The sequence below is a fragment of the Anabas testudineus genome, chromosome 24 (assembly GCF_900324465.2).
Source record: "Anabas testudineus chromosome 24, fAnaTes1.2, whole genome shotgun sequence".
Lineage (NCBI taxonomy): Eukaryota > Metazoa > Chordata > Actinopteri > Anabantiformes > Anabantidae > Anabas > Anabas testudineus.
In genome coordinates this window covers 5,261,768-5,281,089 of record NC_046632.1, presented here as the reverse complement: position 1 = coordinate 5,281,089, position 19,322 = coordinate 5,261,768, and the positions used below count along the sequence as shown (strand labels likewise).

The window sequence follows — 19,322 nt, the reverse complement described above, 5'->3', positions numbered from 1 at the left end:
CTGCCTTAAAAAATATGCTACGAATTGTCAAGACATTTCTTTTAATGAATTACTGTGTGCATGATTTAGTTTAAATACATATACTGTAATGACAAAATGATAAGAGTCAGTTTTGACCTGTACTGCATTAAAAATAACACATGGCTGGTGTAGCAGGGTATGCATGTTCTGGTATGTATGTCCACACAGTTCTGAAAGTGGGTCAATAGGTAAAATACCTGAAAACGCATACCCTGCATGGCGCATATTTATTTTGTGCTGTACTACCTTCAGAAATCTCCAGGTTTTTTGGGGTTTTTTTTTTTGGTGTATGTTTGAGTTATTTTAGAGAAGGTCACTGAACATTTTCTTCTTATCTCCCTCTAGTCTTGCCTCAGTCAAAAGTCTCCCTCATGCCTGAAGCTATTTCTCAATGAATCAGCTAGGATTTGAATTGGTGCCAAAATAAGAGAGTCCACATATCTCTGGATTTAGCATCCAGCCGTTGGTTGCGAGTACATATCATGTTCAAACTTGGTCTGATGCCCTGATATAAGAAGACCCCTGAGGTTGTTGTAGATCAGGTCAAAACCCTCAGGCAGGACTTTAGTGACCGACCCTCAGTCTAAACCCAGCACTGAATGTGCCTTTCTTCAAGACCCTGTCTGCTGAATTTAGATATGCAAATGTAGCTTTGAAGCAGTTGTTTTTAATCCTGTCAGTCCCTAACTCTGTGCTGTTTTGATTCAGCGTAATATCTTGCATTTGCAAATATATTTATTCCTTTGATTTATTTTAGGGTAGTTCTGGTTATTTTCTTCCCGTAGCACTTTGTAAACTCTGTCATTAGATCTGTATTATGTAACAACAGCAAAAACAATCACCATCACCGACATGTAGGTGAAGTGGTAAAAGTAAAAGTTAGTGGTGGAGTGGGAGTAAAAAAAGAGGAGACGTTTCACCTTCTGCATTTTATTGCAAAAGATTAACTGTCAAGGCAAAAATGTGCATTAACTCTGGCTCATTAGCTGTATTGGCCACACCTGGGTGCTATGATCTCATGGGAATAGTGTCCCTTCCTCCAGCTTCCAGCACAGTGCCAGACCTACAGAAAGCTGTTAACAAAAACCCACATGTAGCAGTATGTTATTTAGATCGTCTCATCTTATAGCTTGATGTGTGATCATCATTATAATTACTGGCATTCTTATGAGAAGAGATGCAGTAAGGACATTTTTTAACCTAGTGCACACCAGCTTAAGACTGTATTGAATTGTATGCCACATTAGACAACCTGTTATTACAATGCACTAGGACATTTTCTAGTGCTGTCTTATTCTATGTGAGGACAGGGTACTGCTGATCTCTCCAGTTTCCCCTGAATAATCCTCCTGGTCTCTTTCATGCCTGACAGGGGTTCAGCACCTTGGACAGCTCCTGCGCATTGAATCCACTTGTGAAAACGTTGAGAATACCAGGGTGCTGTCCAAGGTGCTGAACTCCTAACGCAAGCTCAATGCTAACATACCTCTGTGTCACAATAAAACAAATCACATTGTCATCCTGTCCTCTCTTTTTCAGAAGCCACTGCACTAACAGTGCCGGATTAACCAGGAGTGCCTTCAGAACAAGCTAAGTGTATAAGTCAGGCTGTCAGTGGTGAAGCTGTAGAGCTAGCCTTTAATGTGACCACTGACAGTCTGACAGTTTTGTAGCGCTGGCCTGTCAAACCAGTCATAAGCAGACAGGTCCGATGCAATTGTAAGACAAAAGAGGTTTATGGCTGCGCGAAAAATACGTAAAAAATGAATAATTCAAAGCCACTGTCATACTGGGAGCATGTGGTCTTGCATGTCCTCTGCACCCTGTCCTGCTCTGAAGCCATGCGCACCAAATCTAGATAAACTGCACCCAGCATATAAAACCATGCCTCATACAGTATAAGAAATAAAGAGTTTTCATTATTGGCAATTTGTCCTGAGGGGCTATTTCCCCTATTTTCTCTCCAAATGGAATGATTTTCCCCCCACTGTGCAGAGCGCTGTGTGGAAGGCGGGTCAGCGCGTCAGTGTGGGAGAAATCCTGGGGCCCATCATCAGTTGCGCTGAGTGAGCCGAGCTGAGAGATGCGCGTTCACTGAGCCGGGGGAAGGAGGACCGCTGCCTTCCCCTTCACTGCGCCTCACTTATAATAACCTCCTCATCACCAGCATCAGCATCTCAGCGCCCTGGGCAGGCTATAATTAAAAACTCTGCGTTTTCTGGATGGCATTTTGATGTGGATTATTATCATTTGCTTATAATTTATACATAAGGCTTTTTCCGTCCGGGATCATCTCTCTGCACGAAAAGGTAGGAGCAGGTTAAAACTGGGTTATTCGTGATTGTCTGTGCGGTCCACCGTCCGTTAAGTGTCCTGTGAACGTCTTTATATTGATCAATTCTGAAGTTTTCTTTCCGCAAGAATTTACATTTGTCGTGAATCCCTCGTGGATTTGGTGAGTTTGGGGAGAGATGGGGATTTAAGCGCAACGGGATGGTCTGGATGATTAGTTTAAAAGCTCTCAGCCGCAGTTCAACAACAGGAGGAACTGGTGGTTTGTGGGAAAATCGCGTCTCAAACCAAATCGACTTGTCAGAGTTGAATTTGAGACAAATATATTTAGGGTGAAGGATGAGCGCGTTGAGACGGAAAGTTTCAGCTGAGAGGAGACAGCTCCGTGTAAAACACCGAGGCACCAGCTGCCAGGGCTGCCCACGGTTTACAAACGATTTCTTGCAAATAGAAATGCGACCCCTGTTCAGAATGGACTAAGTAATTAGTAAAACAAAGGCTTGTGAAAGCCTTGAGTAACAGTCAGACTGCCACCGTGCGAAAATCCGAGGGAGAGCTCGGAGCGCGTCTGGAAAAAACGCTGCCCGCTGGTTTATTCATCGGCGCAGGGCTGCGGGTCACATTTCTATGTCTGTTTAATGCGTTTTACTTTCAGCACAAATGTTCAAAATCGTCCACTGAGGGATCAAAAAACGCTGTTTATTGCACTCGTTTAGTGAAAACGTGACTGTACGGGATTGAGAAAATCCGAGGGGCTTGGACTAGATCCCTATGATGGAATATTTCTCCGGGGAATATGTGTCTGTGTGTATCTCACTGTGACCTCAACACCTCTGGGTTATAACTGTTCCTCTTGAGACTTGAGATCATTTATAATAGTATTTAAGATATAGAGTTGCATCTCTCTTGTTCTGTTTGAGCCTTTTCCCTCTTCTAGCAGCCTGTCTATGGTTACTCATGAGACTATTTCTCGGTAGTAACGTAACATCTGGAGTTTTACGCACATATTCCCCGGTGAGTCCATGTTACGGCTCCATTCATCCTAAAGCTCTGCTGCTGATCAGATCATTCGTGTCCAAGACGGAAATAAGTTTTGTTTGTCCTGAGGAACCATCGGAGCTGGATTTGTTGGCCATGGTGAAATGATTTAGAGATACAATTACAAGAGATCAATACACACATCGTGGCACATTTCCCATAGTCTGATGAATGAAAGTGCTGAAGTGAAACACTTTTTATTGAGACTGCTTGGTTGCCCCCTTAAGGCCTCATGGTGGTCCCCGGACCCCACTTTTTTCCAACCAGTGGACTAACAGGTCCGGACACACTCCCCAGTTTAGCTTAGCCTGCCCCAGTGAGCTGTGACTGATGTCGGATTAAATCGCCGCTCCGGGCTGAAGCCCGTGATCGACGGGGAGCACAGCGGGGGACAGAGGGGTCTCCAGGGCGTGATGGGGGGCCAGGCTACATTACAAAACATGTCAATAAATGTGCGGCACCGAAGCTGGATGCTCCAATGCATCATTTATGTCCAGTCAGTGACGGTACAGTGTGCAGGTCATCTCATATCCTGCTCTATTTAAATAATTCAGCGTGTATATCCTGGAAAATGTGCGCTTGTCCTAGCATAATGCAGCCATGCTAGAACAGAGCTAGCGCTAGCTAACGTTGCTGCTACAGCTTTTGTGACATTTTTTAAAATACGTGGCCTAGTTTGTTTTTTAAATTAACATGAGGGGGGGGGGGGGGGATAGTTAAACAGATGCACATGTTGAAGTGGACTGGAAATAGCTTCTTAATTTGCGTCTTAGCCCCACAGTGTGAGGACTGCTAAGGATGCTATCAGACGTGGGGTTAGCTGAGGGGCATCTTTCATAACAAGCCTCCGAGGAAACACGTCAGTAAAATATTCCGTGGGAATTTGACTTGTCACCACATTAGCCTCATTTAGCCTAGCCCACGGGCTAGCTAGCAGGTGGCCTGTTCTGACTTTAACTAGACACTGGAGAGCAACTAGCGTTATATACATCTCACAGGGCCTTTAGTTTGTCAAATGGCAAGTCGTTTAAAATGAACTTAAAACATCGTGAGGGCTGAACGTGGCGTTATTGTAAAAAATTTCATAATGTGGCTAAAAGAAATCTCCATTAGCGCCTTAGATAATTGACAAGGGGACATGTTAGCATTGTTAGCAGCCTGGCTCAGAGGGACACCTGATGCCTCAGTTATGCAACACACACAATAAGTCATGTTAATTGAATAGAGGCCAAGGCCAGTCTTTAGGTTTCATGGGTCCATCCAGCTGGTGTTACTGAGTTGACTCCCACAGCACAGCTCATCTATGTGGTGGCTGGGTTGGATTGACACAGATGTGTTCAGGGCTACATTCACCACTCACAACCCCTGCACCCTCTCCGCGGTCTCGCCAAGTCACTTTTAAGACAAAGACAACCTAGTGTTGTCAGAGAGACACGCAGTCCCTCCTGCACAGACCCGTGCATGCATGCACACACAGTGCATTAGCACAGGTATCGGTTACCAGAATTCAATAGCTCGCCTGCAGCAGCAAGATTAACTATTCAGTGCAGGTGGTTGAAGTGCCTATTGTATTGCATGGCTCTGTGCGACTGTCAGATTGGACAGCATGTTTGTCTGGTGAGCAGCCCACTGCCAAAACAATTGCAAGGGCGAGGGCTGGAAGAGTACACACACATATAAAGTTTCACCACGTGAATAATTTCCAGCTCTGCTGAGCAAATTTAAACAGAACTGAATGAGTACAGGTGTAACAGGCGATGGCTAGTTGATATTCCATACCAGAGTCATCTGGGTTTCGATGATGGAAATAATTTGAATACGTATTCATAGTAAGACATTTCTAAAAAAATGTTAATAGTGATGGGATTCAAATATGTAGTGGTACCATCCAGCATCTTTCTGAATAGCTGTTTATGATTGTAATCCCCCAAAGACATGCAGATGAGAGAGAGAGAGAGACAGAGAGTGGCGGTGGATAATTAGTCATATTTATCAGGATCCCAGCAGGTCCTTACAGATAGCTGGCTAACGTTTGAGGCTAAACACATGTTCAGGCCCACCTCGGTGGATTTTCACTCATCACAGAATCAGCAACAGCAGTCTGCTAGATATCTTACTTTCTTTTACAATATGTCTGTGTTGTGCGACCACTCTTTGGAAATTTAACTTTAATAGAAGGCTTTTAAAACTACATTGGCTGACTTCATCTTCAAATAAAATGCGTAATAGGTAGACATGGCAACCTGTATAAAATACTCGGGTAACTTTAACAGGTGTTTTTAATTGTTATTTTATGGTATTTATGGGTCACATGGGGAGTCAGATCTCCATTCAGAGCCGTTCTCAGTATCCTGTTTCACTTTAATTTAAACTCATTGGCATAATGTTTATCTTCAAGCCATTCTAATGTATTTTGCCTGGTGAGCTAGTTGATATTCCACTTGTTTGCACAAAAGGTGGCACCGCTTCCTATATGCTGCAGCTTGTGAAGAACATTTGTTATTTAAACTGACTTAATTTCAATAATATATGCACAGTTAAATTAATGCCTCTCTCACAGAATTAATAAAAGTGGAACATTTTGATAAATTTGATGTAGAACTAATATTTTTGATTTTATTTGAATCATTATTTATATCTTAAATGTTTGTGTATTTATTGCCAGATAACCACATGACAAATTTCATTTGCAGGCTGGTCCTTTGTTCTGGCATTTGACATGAGTCTTTGCTTAAAGTGATCATTTTTTTTGTTTTTTGTTTTCTGTTTCTGCTGCTCTCTCAAAGGTCTGAAGCTGGCGATTAAACCATGGGGCATGGAACTGGACAAACGATGAAGGTTATGTGTTTCAATCCTGGAAGTCGCCTCAAGGAGAAATTGCAAAATGCAGCTCTGAATCACTGACAACCCACACTAAGGATCACCATCTATTTTGTGTGTGGAAATTGGATATTTTTCCATATATCTCCGCATAGACTTGACTGGGAAGATTAGATTCCACCCATTATCACAATTAGATCTGCCTCAGAAATAATAAAAAAAATAATAATAATGGATTTTGCATACTCTGCATGGCTGTAAAATATTAATGTGGAATATAACTTCCAGCAGATAAATCCTGGAAAACAGCCCTAATCAGATGTTTTTATCACTTTGAGGATCTATCCCTAGTTCTAGCCCTTCTGGTACACCCTGTAATTCTCTACAATGAATCCCAACAGCCTACCTGGACATGTTCTCTTTCTGCTAAGTACTGTGCTGGGCCTGAGTGTAGGCTTGGAGTTCACTGGCTCTGAAGGTCAGTGGGCTCGCTACCTACGCTGGGATGCCAGCTCCAGAAGTGACCTGACGTTTCAGTTCAAGACTTCAGAATCAGAAGGCCTGTTGCTCTACTTTGATGACGGCGGTTATTGCGACTTTCTGCTTCTCACGGTGTCTGGGGGTAAGCTGCAGCTTCGCGTCAGCATCGACTGCGCCGAGACCACTATCACCTCTGACAAAATGATCAATGACAGCCGCTGGCACTTTGCAGCCATCAACAGGCACAATTTGAGGACTGGCTTGGCCGTGGATGGCCAGACCAAGACGGAGGAGGTGCGGCCCCAGAGGCAGTTCATGAAAATTGTTAGTGACCTCTTCCTGGGAGGGCTCCCGGGGGACATCCGCGCAGGTGCCATCACCCTGCCCTCTGTCCGTGAGCTACCACCATTCAAGGGAATTATCACAGATCTTAGTTATGGGAGTAAGCTACCCACGCTCATCAATAGTCAGAAAGTACGCTTGGAGATGATGGGCCTTTGTACAGAGAACCCCTGTGAGAATGGCGGGATCTGCTCGCTGGCAGATGGAGAAACCTACTGTGACTGCTCCAAAACCGGATATGTAGGTCGATACTGCACCGAAGGTAAGAGGCCTGGCTCCAGAGCTTTTTGTGTCAAGAGCTGAATATTGATTAAAATCTTTGTAAAAAAAAAAATTCAGAAGGGTTCTTTACAAATTTAGAACTGAGCTAACAGCGGGTTTGCTGGCTGCCTCCAGCTATACAGTAAAAAAATGATATTTGCCCTTGTTTGCTTTTTGCACCACACGTATATTGTTGCGATGATCTCATGGCATCTGGCTTAAAACTCATTGTATTTTGCTGCACTATAAATCTCAATAGACATTGCTGAAATTTGATTTAATTTCCATAACTGTGTTGCTATTCCCGCTGCACCTAATGTGATTTGTGCCACCCCAAACTTCATTTGTGAAATGCCTTGAAAAATGTGCATTGTTTGCAAAGTAGCATTTTCACAACAGTGTAATTTACATGAAGCGCGAACAGCTACACTCCCATGTGTTTGTAATAGTTAAGGCGATTCACACAGGACGTACAATCAGGGCATTTCTTTGTGGGTTGTTGCAGCCTCTTTTAGAAAATCTTGATATTTCATGTGGGAGTTTAATTGGAGGTGATGTGCTCAGCATTTCCTCTACCTTCACATTTATTACTTTTGATGAAGATGATGGTGCATACGGTACTAGTTGATATGACTAAAATGAAACACTCAGTTCTGTTTTCTCCATTAAATGTATTCAGCTCTTACAAGGTGGTCCAGGGACCTGAAGGTACACATGAGGAGGAGAAACAACTTCATCTATTTTTCCTCTGCTCCCGTACCAAGGTTATCTCGTTTTTGGGGAGTGCAATGAGATTCACCACTTTCACATTCCACTCTATTCTATTATTATATTTTTAAATATATAGGCATACAAAGCTTTTTTTCATCCAATGCTTACTGTATGTATACTCTGAAATGACCCACTTATAAAAATTGCTACTGCTCCTATCCTCCCACTTTGGGAAATACTAAAAAATTATTTTTTCCTTCCACTGTTCATTGATCTACTTTCAATTTTAATGGCCTTGCTGCTGTTTTTTGAGGCCATTTTAATGTTTAAACCTACATCTTTCAGAACACACCACTGTTTGTAGCCTCCCCATATCAGACAAGTAGACCAGTAATTCTGAGAATATACAATTTACCTATAATCTTGCACAATTAACTCTTTCCTTCATGTGAATGGATTGTAAATGATAACTTTGTGTGTACAGACCCATGTCAAATTGACTCCACCTCTGACCCACTTCCTGTTTGTCTAATTTAAAGTGACATTACTGAGGGATGATTTCATTTTACCATAACTTCCGGGGAATGCTCACTGAATGCTGTTATTTGAAGTACATATAAAATGTTATAATTTGACATATACATTTTTAGAATTCCGTGCAGCATGCAATGTACTGATTGCAGAGCAGTCAAGCGGACCGTCTGGACTTGCCCTCTTTTCGCTTCAGCCTATTTGCTCATTGCCTCTGTGGAACAGACGATGGCGGAGGAGGAGGTGGTCAGCCTGTCTGAGAGCTCACAGGGGAACTATGACATTCTCCTGTTGAAAAAAACACAAGGTTTTAAGAGTGTGTGTGTGGGACTCAGCCAGACAGTTTGGACAGTGAAAGGCATGGTCATATCTCAGCCACAGGGCAGAGCTAGTGTGACGAGTGAATTCACCATAGGCCTATTGTACCCCAATTAGTCCCAGGAGGTCAGCTGTTGGACACAAACCGCCCCCTGCTTACTTCTTCCCTGCCTGTTTTGTGTGCCTCACAAATACACACACATCTATTCACACACCTAGCCTCTATTTTCTGCGATAAAAGAGCGAGACAGGGAGGGGTAGTCATGTTTGCTCTCCAGCTGATCTGACTGCTGCTCTTTTCTGCCTTCCCATTAACTGATGTGGCTGATTGTTGATTATGCCACAGAGACTGGGAACCATAATTAGGAGGATAATGAGAACAGAGAGGGCTAATTTGCCTGGAAAATGCCTGCACAAACGCCACTGTCAGTTCAAACTGTCTGTCGGCAAACTATTGCAGGCTTTTTTATTTTTTTTATTGTTATGTCCACACATTCACAAGTCGGAAAAACTTGCTGTTCAAGCAGCCCTCGAGCAAGGAACGTTTCCAGGGGACACTCATAATGATCGAACTTTCACCATTTGGCTGCAGTTAAATGTGAGCTGCTCAGCACACCTGCCTTTGTCGGCAGACTGTTGATTATGTTGTACATTAATGAGCGATGAAAGCAAACCTGTGAATATTTATATGTTACATTATCAGGATGCATGACTGGGGCCTTGCATGCACACACTCAGACACATTTACATTTACATTTACTAGCGCGCACACAAACACACACGTAGACATGGAGCAACAAGGCCCTGGAGCTGCTCGTTAAAATGGGCAGATGGCTGACTGACTGAGTGGACTGGGCCTTGGAAGCATTTTGCCAGCCGTATTCCTAATGGTACCCTGCTAGCCCACTGGCCTAGAAGGAAAACACAAATTAACATGTGAGATGAAAAATGAGAAAATGAGACGGGAACAAGCGGTAGAGCCCGTTTGTGCCACTTGCACTAAAAACATCCACATTCCCACAGTCTTTGCCCAATTTTGGGTGTGCATTTCTTGCATCATGGGATAGCAAGGCCAGCCCACTGCCGAAGCATCATTATTTCGCCGCGGTGATAATCATCAGACAGTGCTGTCTCTGTCTGTTCTCCTGCAGCTCTTCCCAGCTTAGCACCATAAACAGATGACCATAAAACACATGTACAGCCTCTCCTCCCATGTGGATCAGGATGTATCAGTGTGACTAACTGTGTCAGGGCAATGAGCTGACATTAGACGCCACTCAGCACTTGCTTTCCACACGTGTCTTAAACTACTTTGTTGTGTGGAGTCATCTTTTATATCAGTTCCGTTCTGCTCCTGTTATTAACTGTGCAAATATCAGTATATTTTATGGTAATGATCCTGATATTGTCCCTCATTGTGTTCAGTTAAATTAATGGGGTGACATTAGGAAGCCTCTTGAATACCTTAGGGTTTTTTTCATAGACAATGAGATATGCATAAGGTCAAGGTTATTAAGAGCTACACTGGATTGTTTAATGAATATGTAAAACGATCGCCCATTTGCTCCATTGGAATCCCACATCCTGCATTTGTAATGAACAGTTTAAGAACTCTTTTGCTTGAAAATATCCACTGGCTTGATGGAAGGCTAGTAATTGAAGGCCAAGGCAAGCAAACTGTTAAGCAAGTGCTGAAATGGTGCCTTCAGGCTTAGCTTTGGGGATTAATAAACAGACATGGAAAAAATGACAGTTACAATAATCTTACTATAAAAAGTAGGTCAGGGGAAAAAAAAGGGAAAAAATGGTGCAGGGACTTGCCTGATTCTAGTGCAGAGGGCATTTGTGTCTAGTGCCCAAGCTGAAAATTATGTTTGGATTTGAGTGGTGAAGCTGCTGGTAAAATAGAGCAGGGGATTACGCTCGGACCACATGTCCTCTGCAGCACATTGGCTTGTTCTGGACGCTGTCACGTCAAGAGAAAGGGTTTTATCTACATGGCAAACGGAGTGTTTAACACGCACACACAGTGTACACACACACTTACTGGGCTCAAGTGTTTGCACAGTTTGCAAAAAAGGCACACGTGTCTACTCAGTCAGGCACATACATTGAGGAGTCCTAAGTACCCCAGTTGCTCTCCATCAGCTGGCCACTATCTCTCTTCCCTTCACTTCCAGGCATCGTCCTTCCCTCTTCTCTACCAATGTCATCCTTCCTAGTGTGGGAGGAGAAGCAGCAGCCATTTTGGACTCCCAAACGTAGACAGGAGAAAATCTCACCTTGCCTTCACCAGCTTCTTGTCTCCCTGTGCCTACTGTCAAATGATATTTCTGTCTTGTGCTGAGTTTGTTAAATTTAACATTTAACGAGGACTTAACACGGTGACAGAGAAAAAACAAAGTAAAACATGAAAATCCTCAGTTATATCCAGTGGTGGGAAGCAGGCCAGCCTGCATTTGTGCAGCCTGAGCAGAGATCAAGGCAGACAAATTAATATCTGATACTGTGTATTAGAGCCAACACTTAACATGTTTAATATAGTCTGTCTTAATTAAGATTTTCCTAGCTTCCACTTGTCAACCCAATGCCCTCCCAGGCTCTCATTAAAGAAACCTCTCAATGTTCGTTTTAGGCTACAAGTACCAGGTTTGAAACCACAAAGGTATAATGCTGGATAATAGTGCAACATGTGCCCCACAAGATGTCAGCTAGGGGTGAGATCCTCAAGAGGCTGTTTTTGTTTTTTTGCCATACAGGAATCCCACAGTGAGCATTCCCCTGAAAACCACAAGGGGTGTTATTGAATTTGGGTCAGCAGTGGGTGGGTTAAAAGGGCAAAAGCAGAGGTGGAGAAGAAAGATATGGGTCTGAGAAAGAACGTCTTGAGATCCACAAACCTCACAACACCGTAAATCTCCATGGTTTGCAGATTTATGTCTATGTATGTGTGTGAGGCCTTCTGTGCGATACAAGACGAGGAATATTATATGCTACTGTAACAATATTCGAAATGTGAAACAATTGTTTGCACAGGGTGTCATGTCCATCTGTTTCCCCCTAAGAGGAGGGGACAGATGAAATTGTACGTGTTCTCTCTCCACAGGGATTCAAACTGAAGTAGCTATTTTGATTAGGCATGTCAAGGTGCAGTTCTTTGCACCTTACATGGCAGGAGATGCTTAGGAGTGTGGGATGTTTTGCATGTTAGGTGCACATGCAAAAAGCAGCTGTAGTGTGTTGCTAATTTGGGACTTCTCTTTGCTTTCTCTCCTTCCTTCTGACACCTCCACAGCAGTCCAAAGAAAACCAGGTGAGTCTCACAAAGGGCTAGTCATAGTTTGGAGCAACAGTTAACAAGCAAGTTGTGTGTAATCTGTTAGAAAAGTATTTATGCATTCACTTTCAGCAGACAGGCAGGTAATCCAATTAGAACATTTCTAATTGTCATTTATTCAGTGCACAACCTGCAGAGCTACTTTATATTCACATACTGTGTTACACTCTTTATTAGTCATTTGTCTGTTTCAACAGAAAGCTTTCAGATGCACTTGGGAAAGCTTTGGTTTTAGTGTGATAGCCATGGTTTGCTATCATAACGCAAATCATGCACAGTGACAATACAAGTTTAGTATTGGTGTGCAGTTGTTCTCAAATTTCTCTCTGTTCCTGTCTGTTTGAATTTTCTCTTCAAGGCCTCGCACACCTGAAGGCAGAGCAAGGTACTCTCTTCTTTTGCTTCTTTGTAGATCTCTTGTGTTTTTTTTCTCTGTTTGGGGTGTAGATCTGTGCCGTGTGCCTCCGCTACCTGTCCGTGTGCATTTGTGTGTTGCTATGTTCCCATTGTTGTTAAGGGGTTGGGTGTGTGTTGGTGGGGAGGGGTGCATGGCAGCATGGTACGTTCCCCAGCTCACCTTCATCTCTCCCTCTCTCTCTCTCTCTCTCTCTCTCTCTCTGTCTCTCTCTCTCTCTTTCTCTATGCTTCTGTGCCTCCTCACCCTTGTTGCGCCCAGGTTTCTGTGTATTACATAACTATGTACTGTTCTCAGTTCCACAACTAACATGCAGTGACACACTCCACTGTTCCTGCTCGACCTTTGCAGTGAAGAGAACGAAGAGGGAGGGGTGGAGGGTTGATGAAAAGCTGGGAAGCAGGAGGATGGATAAAGAAGTCAGTGGAATTTGGGGAGACAGCTTAGAGGAAGAAGAAGAAGTAGTATAGGGGAGAAAGAGAGGATACTAAACTACACCGAAGCACATTGTGGTGAAAGGAATGTTTGATAATGTTCATTCTTGACCTTTGAAACTGTTGTTGGCAAACAACCTTAACTCAGCCTTTATTTAATAGTTGTTTTGAGCTGTTCTATATCATATGGAATGATTCATTGAATATTGGCATGGGGAAGATATTGGAGGTCAGGAAGTGATTTTATACATAGGAAACACTACGAAATGCTTTCAAATTACCAGTCTAACATAGAGAGCACAGGATTATTAGCTGTGTTGTTAACCTTTTGTCCTTTGAATTAATAGGGAGGTCAATAGATCTTTCCTTTTCTATTTCATTTTACCACAACCTTCAAGTCACCAGTAGCACTTATTTCAAGAGAACATGAAATTTGCTGTGCCTTAGTGTAGTAGTGCGAAACTAAAGGAAAAAGAAAACAGTGGTGTGCTGCCCACGTGCGCTTCTGCCATTTCTCCACCATTTGCATGACTGTCAACATTTTGCATGGAAAGTGTCACTTGGCAGTGTACAGGCTTACCGTAGACTAACAAAAGCTTATCCCCACTTTTTGCTGTCTTTCTCTGGTGCTCTGCGCGGGATGACACTCTTTTATCTCTATGGATCCTCTTTCCTCTCCGAAAACTGTAGGTAGAAACAAAGGTACAAAAATCCCTTTTTCTCTACTGTATTCTTATCTGCACTGCACAAGCTGTGTGTGTGTCTGTGTGTTTGTGTGTTTGTGTGTGGGTGTGTTGAATTTACGCTCGTGCTGCCACTGGTTAATCATTCATTACGTGTGTTCATTAAGTGTGTGCATATGCTCGTCTGTGTGTTTGAGGGAGAAAGTGAAAATCTGGGGACTCGCTGCTTTCTAGCTAATGAGCGCTCACATTGCCCGTTGCATGAAGGATGAGTGGAGATGGAAAGAAATATGGTGTCAGTACTGAAAAGATCTTCACTTGATTATCACTGTTTAATTTAGAACGATGATAGTTTGCTCTACAATGGATTATTCAGTGTCTTTGCAGACTGTAAATATTATAAATAGACTGTGAAAATGAGGCATGCGTGCATTTGTGTGTATAAGTGCTTAATTGGATGCGACAGCTCTGTGCATGTTGTGAAGAAGCTGATTGGTGAATTTGATCTGACATTTGGCTTCATTTGAATGAGGTCATAGCAGTGACCTTTGTGTATTGCAGTGGAGCAGAGAATATCCTCATTATTCATTTATTGTGGCTATGTGATACAGTGTGTAGTTGTCCGTGTGTGTGGGAGGTCATGCGTGTTGTATGCCCGGTCTAGCTAGACGGAGGGAAACCGTATATAAACTGATTATAATCTTGGTTGGTATCGATTTAAAGCATTTGCTGACTTTTGAGCGAAACATAGAAAGTGCACGGAAGGTGTCAGTTGGCATCTGCCATTAAGAAAAAGGTTTACGTGAAAAATGAGACGTATACCGCTAGGAAATCACCATATGTTGTCAGAGAGTCAGCCAATGCCACTGAAACCGAACCTGTATACCATGAGCCACTCTGCAATCTCTGCTTGTGGTTGAGGTAAACCAAAAACTAATTTCTCTAACACTTCAGTATATTAGGCAGCAGTGAACTGGGAGTACTGAGAGGTTCCACTGTAGTTTACTTGTTGGAGCCACTGCACACCAAAACAAAAAGTGAAAATCAGGGAACTTGATGGCTTTAGCAAAAAGTACCCAGGTTTGATGCATGGCTCGGGCCATTTCTGTGCAGAGTCCATGGGGGTTTCCTCTGGGTGTTCCAGTTTCCTCCAAATGTCCAAGGCCTTCTAAATAAGATGGACTGGGGACTTTAAATTACCCATAGGTGTAAGTGTGAATGATTGTTCACTATATCTGTATTAACCCTATAGTGATCCATGGGTAGTTTCACACTCAGGTGTGAAATAGAAATAAGAAATGTGTCTTAGAGAATGAATAAATTATTTAATCAGATCTGTGGCTCAAAAACCATCAAATCTATCATTAGATAAAGATAGATAGAGAAAGGGATGTAGTTATAAGGAACACATCCATGTAACTAAGGCAGAATTCATGTTGCATAAATTATTAGATGACACTGCTTTGCAAAATACTGAGATTGTAATGTGTAAAAGAGGGATGTGCCTCGCAGCAGGGCCCTGTGTTATTAGATTCATGTCTTTGCAGTTGTGCTGTTACTGTAAATGGCACAGTGGTCAGAGGGCACACTAGGTTGAAGGCTAGGGAGAACAGACTAGTGAGTAGACCCTAGAGGAGAGACTAGAGAGAGAGTGGGGGAGGGAGCTGGAGAAAAAGGATGAAACAGGATAGATTACTGCAGAAGAAAGGGCCAGGGGAGCATGTCAGTGATGCAAGGCAACATATTTCTAATGAAATATAGAGAGCACCTTGTCATCCCTGTACTCAAATCTGGGGCTGATGCTTCATGTACCCTGAGCCATGTATTGAGAAAGTTTCTCCCGCTTGCAATCAGAGAGGCCCCGATTATTCTTGGCTCTGAGATGCAACTTTTGATGCATAACGTTGACAGTATAACAAACTTTTAAAAAGCCATGGCAGTGGACCAGGGACACTGCTCCAGTTAGCAACTTTGCTCTAGTTATCAACATGCTGCACTTCAACCTGCATGTATGTACAGATTTTCATTAATGACATGGTGAGCTCGAGACCCATCAAGGACCTGATTTACAGCTGACGAATGTGATGATAGATGCTGTACAGTATGTCTTCTGGATAATGAGGTCTGATCACGTGGGGTTATATTTGTTGATGTTACATTTGTTGTTAGTTGAAACTGTACATTAAGTATAAAAGCTGTCAAAGACACAAGCTGCTGCGTATAAAACATGCAATGTGATCACAGTTCAGCACTAATGAATGCTTCATGTACTCACACCATCATGTAACGTATTAAAATTAGCATTATTTTCTTCATTCATACAACCTTAGAGAATTTTTCTTTAATATACACACATAATATTACATATTACATACAAAATAGAATTCCCACTAATTCAGATTTGATTGAGTTACTTGTAATGTACTGTACATAACACAATGTGCATGTGCAGGTTGCTTCCTGTACAGTAGGTGAACCTAGGCCCTGAGCTGCAGATGACACAGAAATGGTGAATATCTTACTCTGTCATTAAATGGACTTCAGTGGCAAAGACAGAGCGCTTTTATACAATAGTTGCTTCGGACATAACTTGGCAATGGGGGCAGGTCCACTTCAGAGAGCAGTGTGACTTATTGGAGAGGGAGGGAATAAAGGGAAGGACTGAGGAGTTCAGTCCGAGTCTAATCCCCCTGCACGAAGCTTAGGACTGAGAACTTATTCTCCGCTTCTGCAGTGACTCTTCCTAATTATCCCCTCAAAGTCCTGCCGCAAAGTTCACGCAGACATGATTTTTGCTTTCTGCCTCTGTCACACTCTCTCCCTCCCTCCCTCTCTCTGTGTATAAATATATATATTCTCTCCTGCCTGTCACCCCTCCTCTGACTCTGACTCCATCTCCCTCCATTTCCCTCTCTGCCTTTGTCCCACCCTATTCATCTCTGTCAGCCTCAGTACTCTGGTTAGCCTTCCTTCGCTTTCTCTCTTCTCCTCCTTCTCCTTACTGTTTCTTGTGTTTCTCCTGTTCAAAGTACCGTGGACATCATGAGCCTCACATCACAGTCCGGTTCAAAGTAATAGTGCTGTGGTGGTGCTTACTGACCGACCACAGATGCTGTCAGGCCTCAGTGGGATTTATGTACAATTCTGTCCATTCTCCTCAGAGCTTTTTGGGTAGTTCATTGACCATGACTTAACCAGAGATATGCTGCATCTCAGTGACTTTTTAGTAGTTGCAGGAAATAGTCTCCAAATACCCACTTGCTTCAACTAACACAAATGTTCCCTTTTAGTACGGCAGTGTATTTACATTGTTCTATTACAGGATGAGCTGAGTGTGTCACATAGCAACGCATACTGTAATAATCCAGGGAGCAAATGTGATTAAATTGTTTTGAAAAGTCTGGAAAAATGATGCTTGGTGAATGCAGAAGAATTTATGCAATTTTAAGCTACCTCGGGTTCTGCTGCACCTAGTTGGAGAACTTGCCCCTCATGAGCTCATCAGTGTTAAATTAGATGTTTACATTACAACACATTTTAATTTCACAAAAGATTAACAAAGCCTTTTTTGTAATCCTGCATTTGTTTACACAATTTCACTGGCTATCAGTCAGTCTTCTGTCTTACCACTTCTTACTACTATTCTAGACATGTTATTGTCACCACAGGGTTTTTTTTTAATGTTTCAGTTTTTACTGGATGGACACTGTTGAGTTCACTTGTGATTTCTCAATGCTGTGAACAACCTGTAAAGACAGCTGTGGTGCTCACAGTTGGAAAGGATATTTCCACACATAACAACACTGGTTGGGGAACGTCCCATGAGAGCGGAGAGCTAGTTCTGAGGAGCACCCAAAATGCTATGTTTTCTACCGAAGCAAAGCGTTGCTGATTCACTGCTGTCGTGCTGCCCCGGAGAATAAAATGCCGTCTTTAATCTATTGACAAATGATTACATGTTAGAAAACGAGGTCCTTTCTACTTCTTTGTAATACATGAGATAGAGAAAGGGACTGTGTTTCATCAGAGGTTTGGTTTGTTTTCATCCATGAAGTGTCACAGAGGCAAAGAAAACAGGTTTTGCTGTTATGCAACAGACGCTGGGATTCAGAGCACCAGCTGGCACTTATTGGCCTCGGCACACGTTGGTCATGCTGTTGATAAATGGCCATTAATGGCTGGACGCGCACCCTGAAATTGAGTTTAACTTTGCTTTTCCTCATTACTCAGCCGGCAACTACTCAAGGTGGATATCAAAGTTGCAAAAAATTGGGGGCATTGGTCAAATTGATTTCAGCGCTGACCGGCTGCTAGTCAAGCAGTCACAAAATATGAGCTGTTCTCTTATACTTGTGGGTTTCCTTCTCCTTTTGCCCTTCCCCCTTTCAGTTCATAGAATCTAGAGCCAAATGGCTTAAAATTGTGCCTGAAAAGTGAAAGCATCAAACCATTCTGTCATTCAAGTTGTGTTATTAGGTAAAGAAGCAGATTTTGCATTGTATTTTTTTTAGATTCAGAGAGCGCCATTGATAGGCTCTTCTCTTCTAATTTCTTTTATGTTTCCCCCATTTCTCTTCCTCTGACTGTGTTCCCTCTTTGCTGTGCCATTTCCCTTGTTTCTGTTTTTTTCACAGTTGTTTTCCATTTAATTTACATTACTCTCTGTCATGTTATGTCCTGCTCTGTCGTGTCCCCTTCCTCCGAGCTGTTTCCTGCATCTCTGATTCCCCAGACAGCGGGCAGAGGTTCACAAAACATGATCAACTACAGTGCACAATTCCTACCCTGACATCATCACCAATGCCAAGCTGACAATCAGCTGTCTTTCGCTCCTCATTCACTTTTCTTTCAGTCCTGTGCTGTCTTTGCTCCTCTCCCTCTGTTCTTTCTGTCTCTCTTCCTGCTGACCTCTAGGATCAACCGAGCAAAACTGATTCCCACTTTTTCACGCATCATGAGTGCGTCAGTGGTTACGCAACGTAGAGAGAGAGAGAGAGAGAGAGAGAGAGGGAGAGAGCGAAAGAACATGTGGATATGTAACTGGCATATTTATGTGTATATATTTGAATAGCTGTTTATCACAAAAAAGAAAATTGCTCCTGGTTACGCCACTTTTCAACACAATTTTTAATATGTTTGCATGAAATATTTGAACTATCATTATTGGCTTTGCTGCTAGGCAAACATAAAATGTGCACTCTTCACACGCAGTGACAAATAGGAAAACTGTTTACACATTACATAAATGCACATCTGCATAAACACAGACAGGGTGCAAGTTGAAACATTCTGAGTCTGCTCTTAAAGTCTGTTGGAGTCTGTTTTGATGATCACACAGTGCTGCATTTAAAAAAAAGAATGCTTTTATGACTCACTAGTCAGGAGACTAGTCATATGTGTGTGCCAAATACACCCTCATTTCAAGTGAAAACAAAGAGCAGAATGTAGCTAGTGTGTGTATGAGTGAACACATTTGGCTGAAAACTCAGGAATGCAGTGTATTGTTTGTGAAGTGCCTGAGACCTTATGAGTAGGATTTTATGTGAAGAACTAGGTTAAGATGTGGCTCGAAGGGCTGTATTGTGAGAGTCGAAGTACGAGCGCAGAAAGGCCCGAGAATATGTGGGAGCTTCTGTGTT

The 19,322-nt window shown here is 42.6% G+C and overlaps 1 protein-coding gene across 1 annotated transcript in view; it reads left to right on the top strand.

Annotated features, from left to right (window-relative positions):
* The first annotated feature begins 6,558 nt into the window (after window positions 1–6,558).
* The window catches only part of LOC113149866 (neurexin-3b), a 247,787-nt gene continuing 235,023 nt past the window's right edge, over window positions 6,559–19,322 (top strand). Inside the window, exons 1-4 of the mRNA XM_026342210.1 lie at window positions 6,559–7,255; window positions 12,110–12,127; window positions 12,510–12,536; window positions 13,691–13,702. Coding sequence (XP_026197995.1) covers window positions 6,559–7,255; window positions 12,110–12,127; window positions 12,510–12,536; window positions 13,691–13,702 — 754 coding nt within the window. The remainder of the gene's footprint in view (window positions 7,256–12,109; window positions 12,128–12,509; window positions 12,537–13,690; window positions 13,703–19,322) is intronic.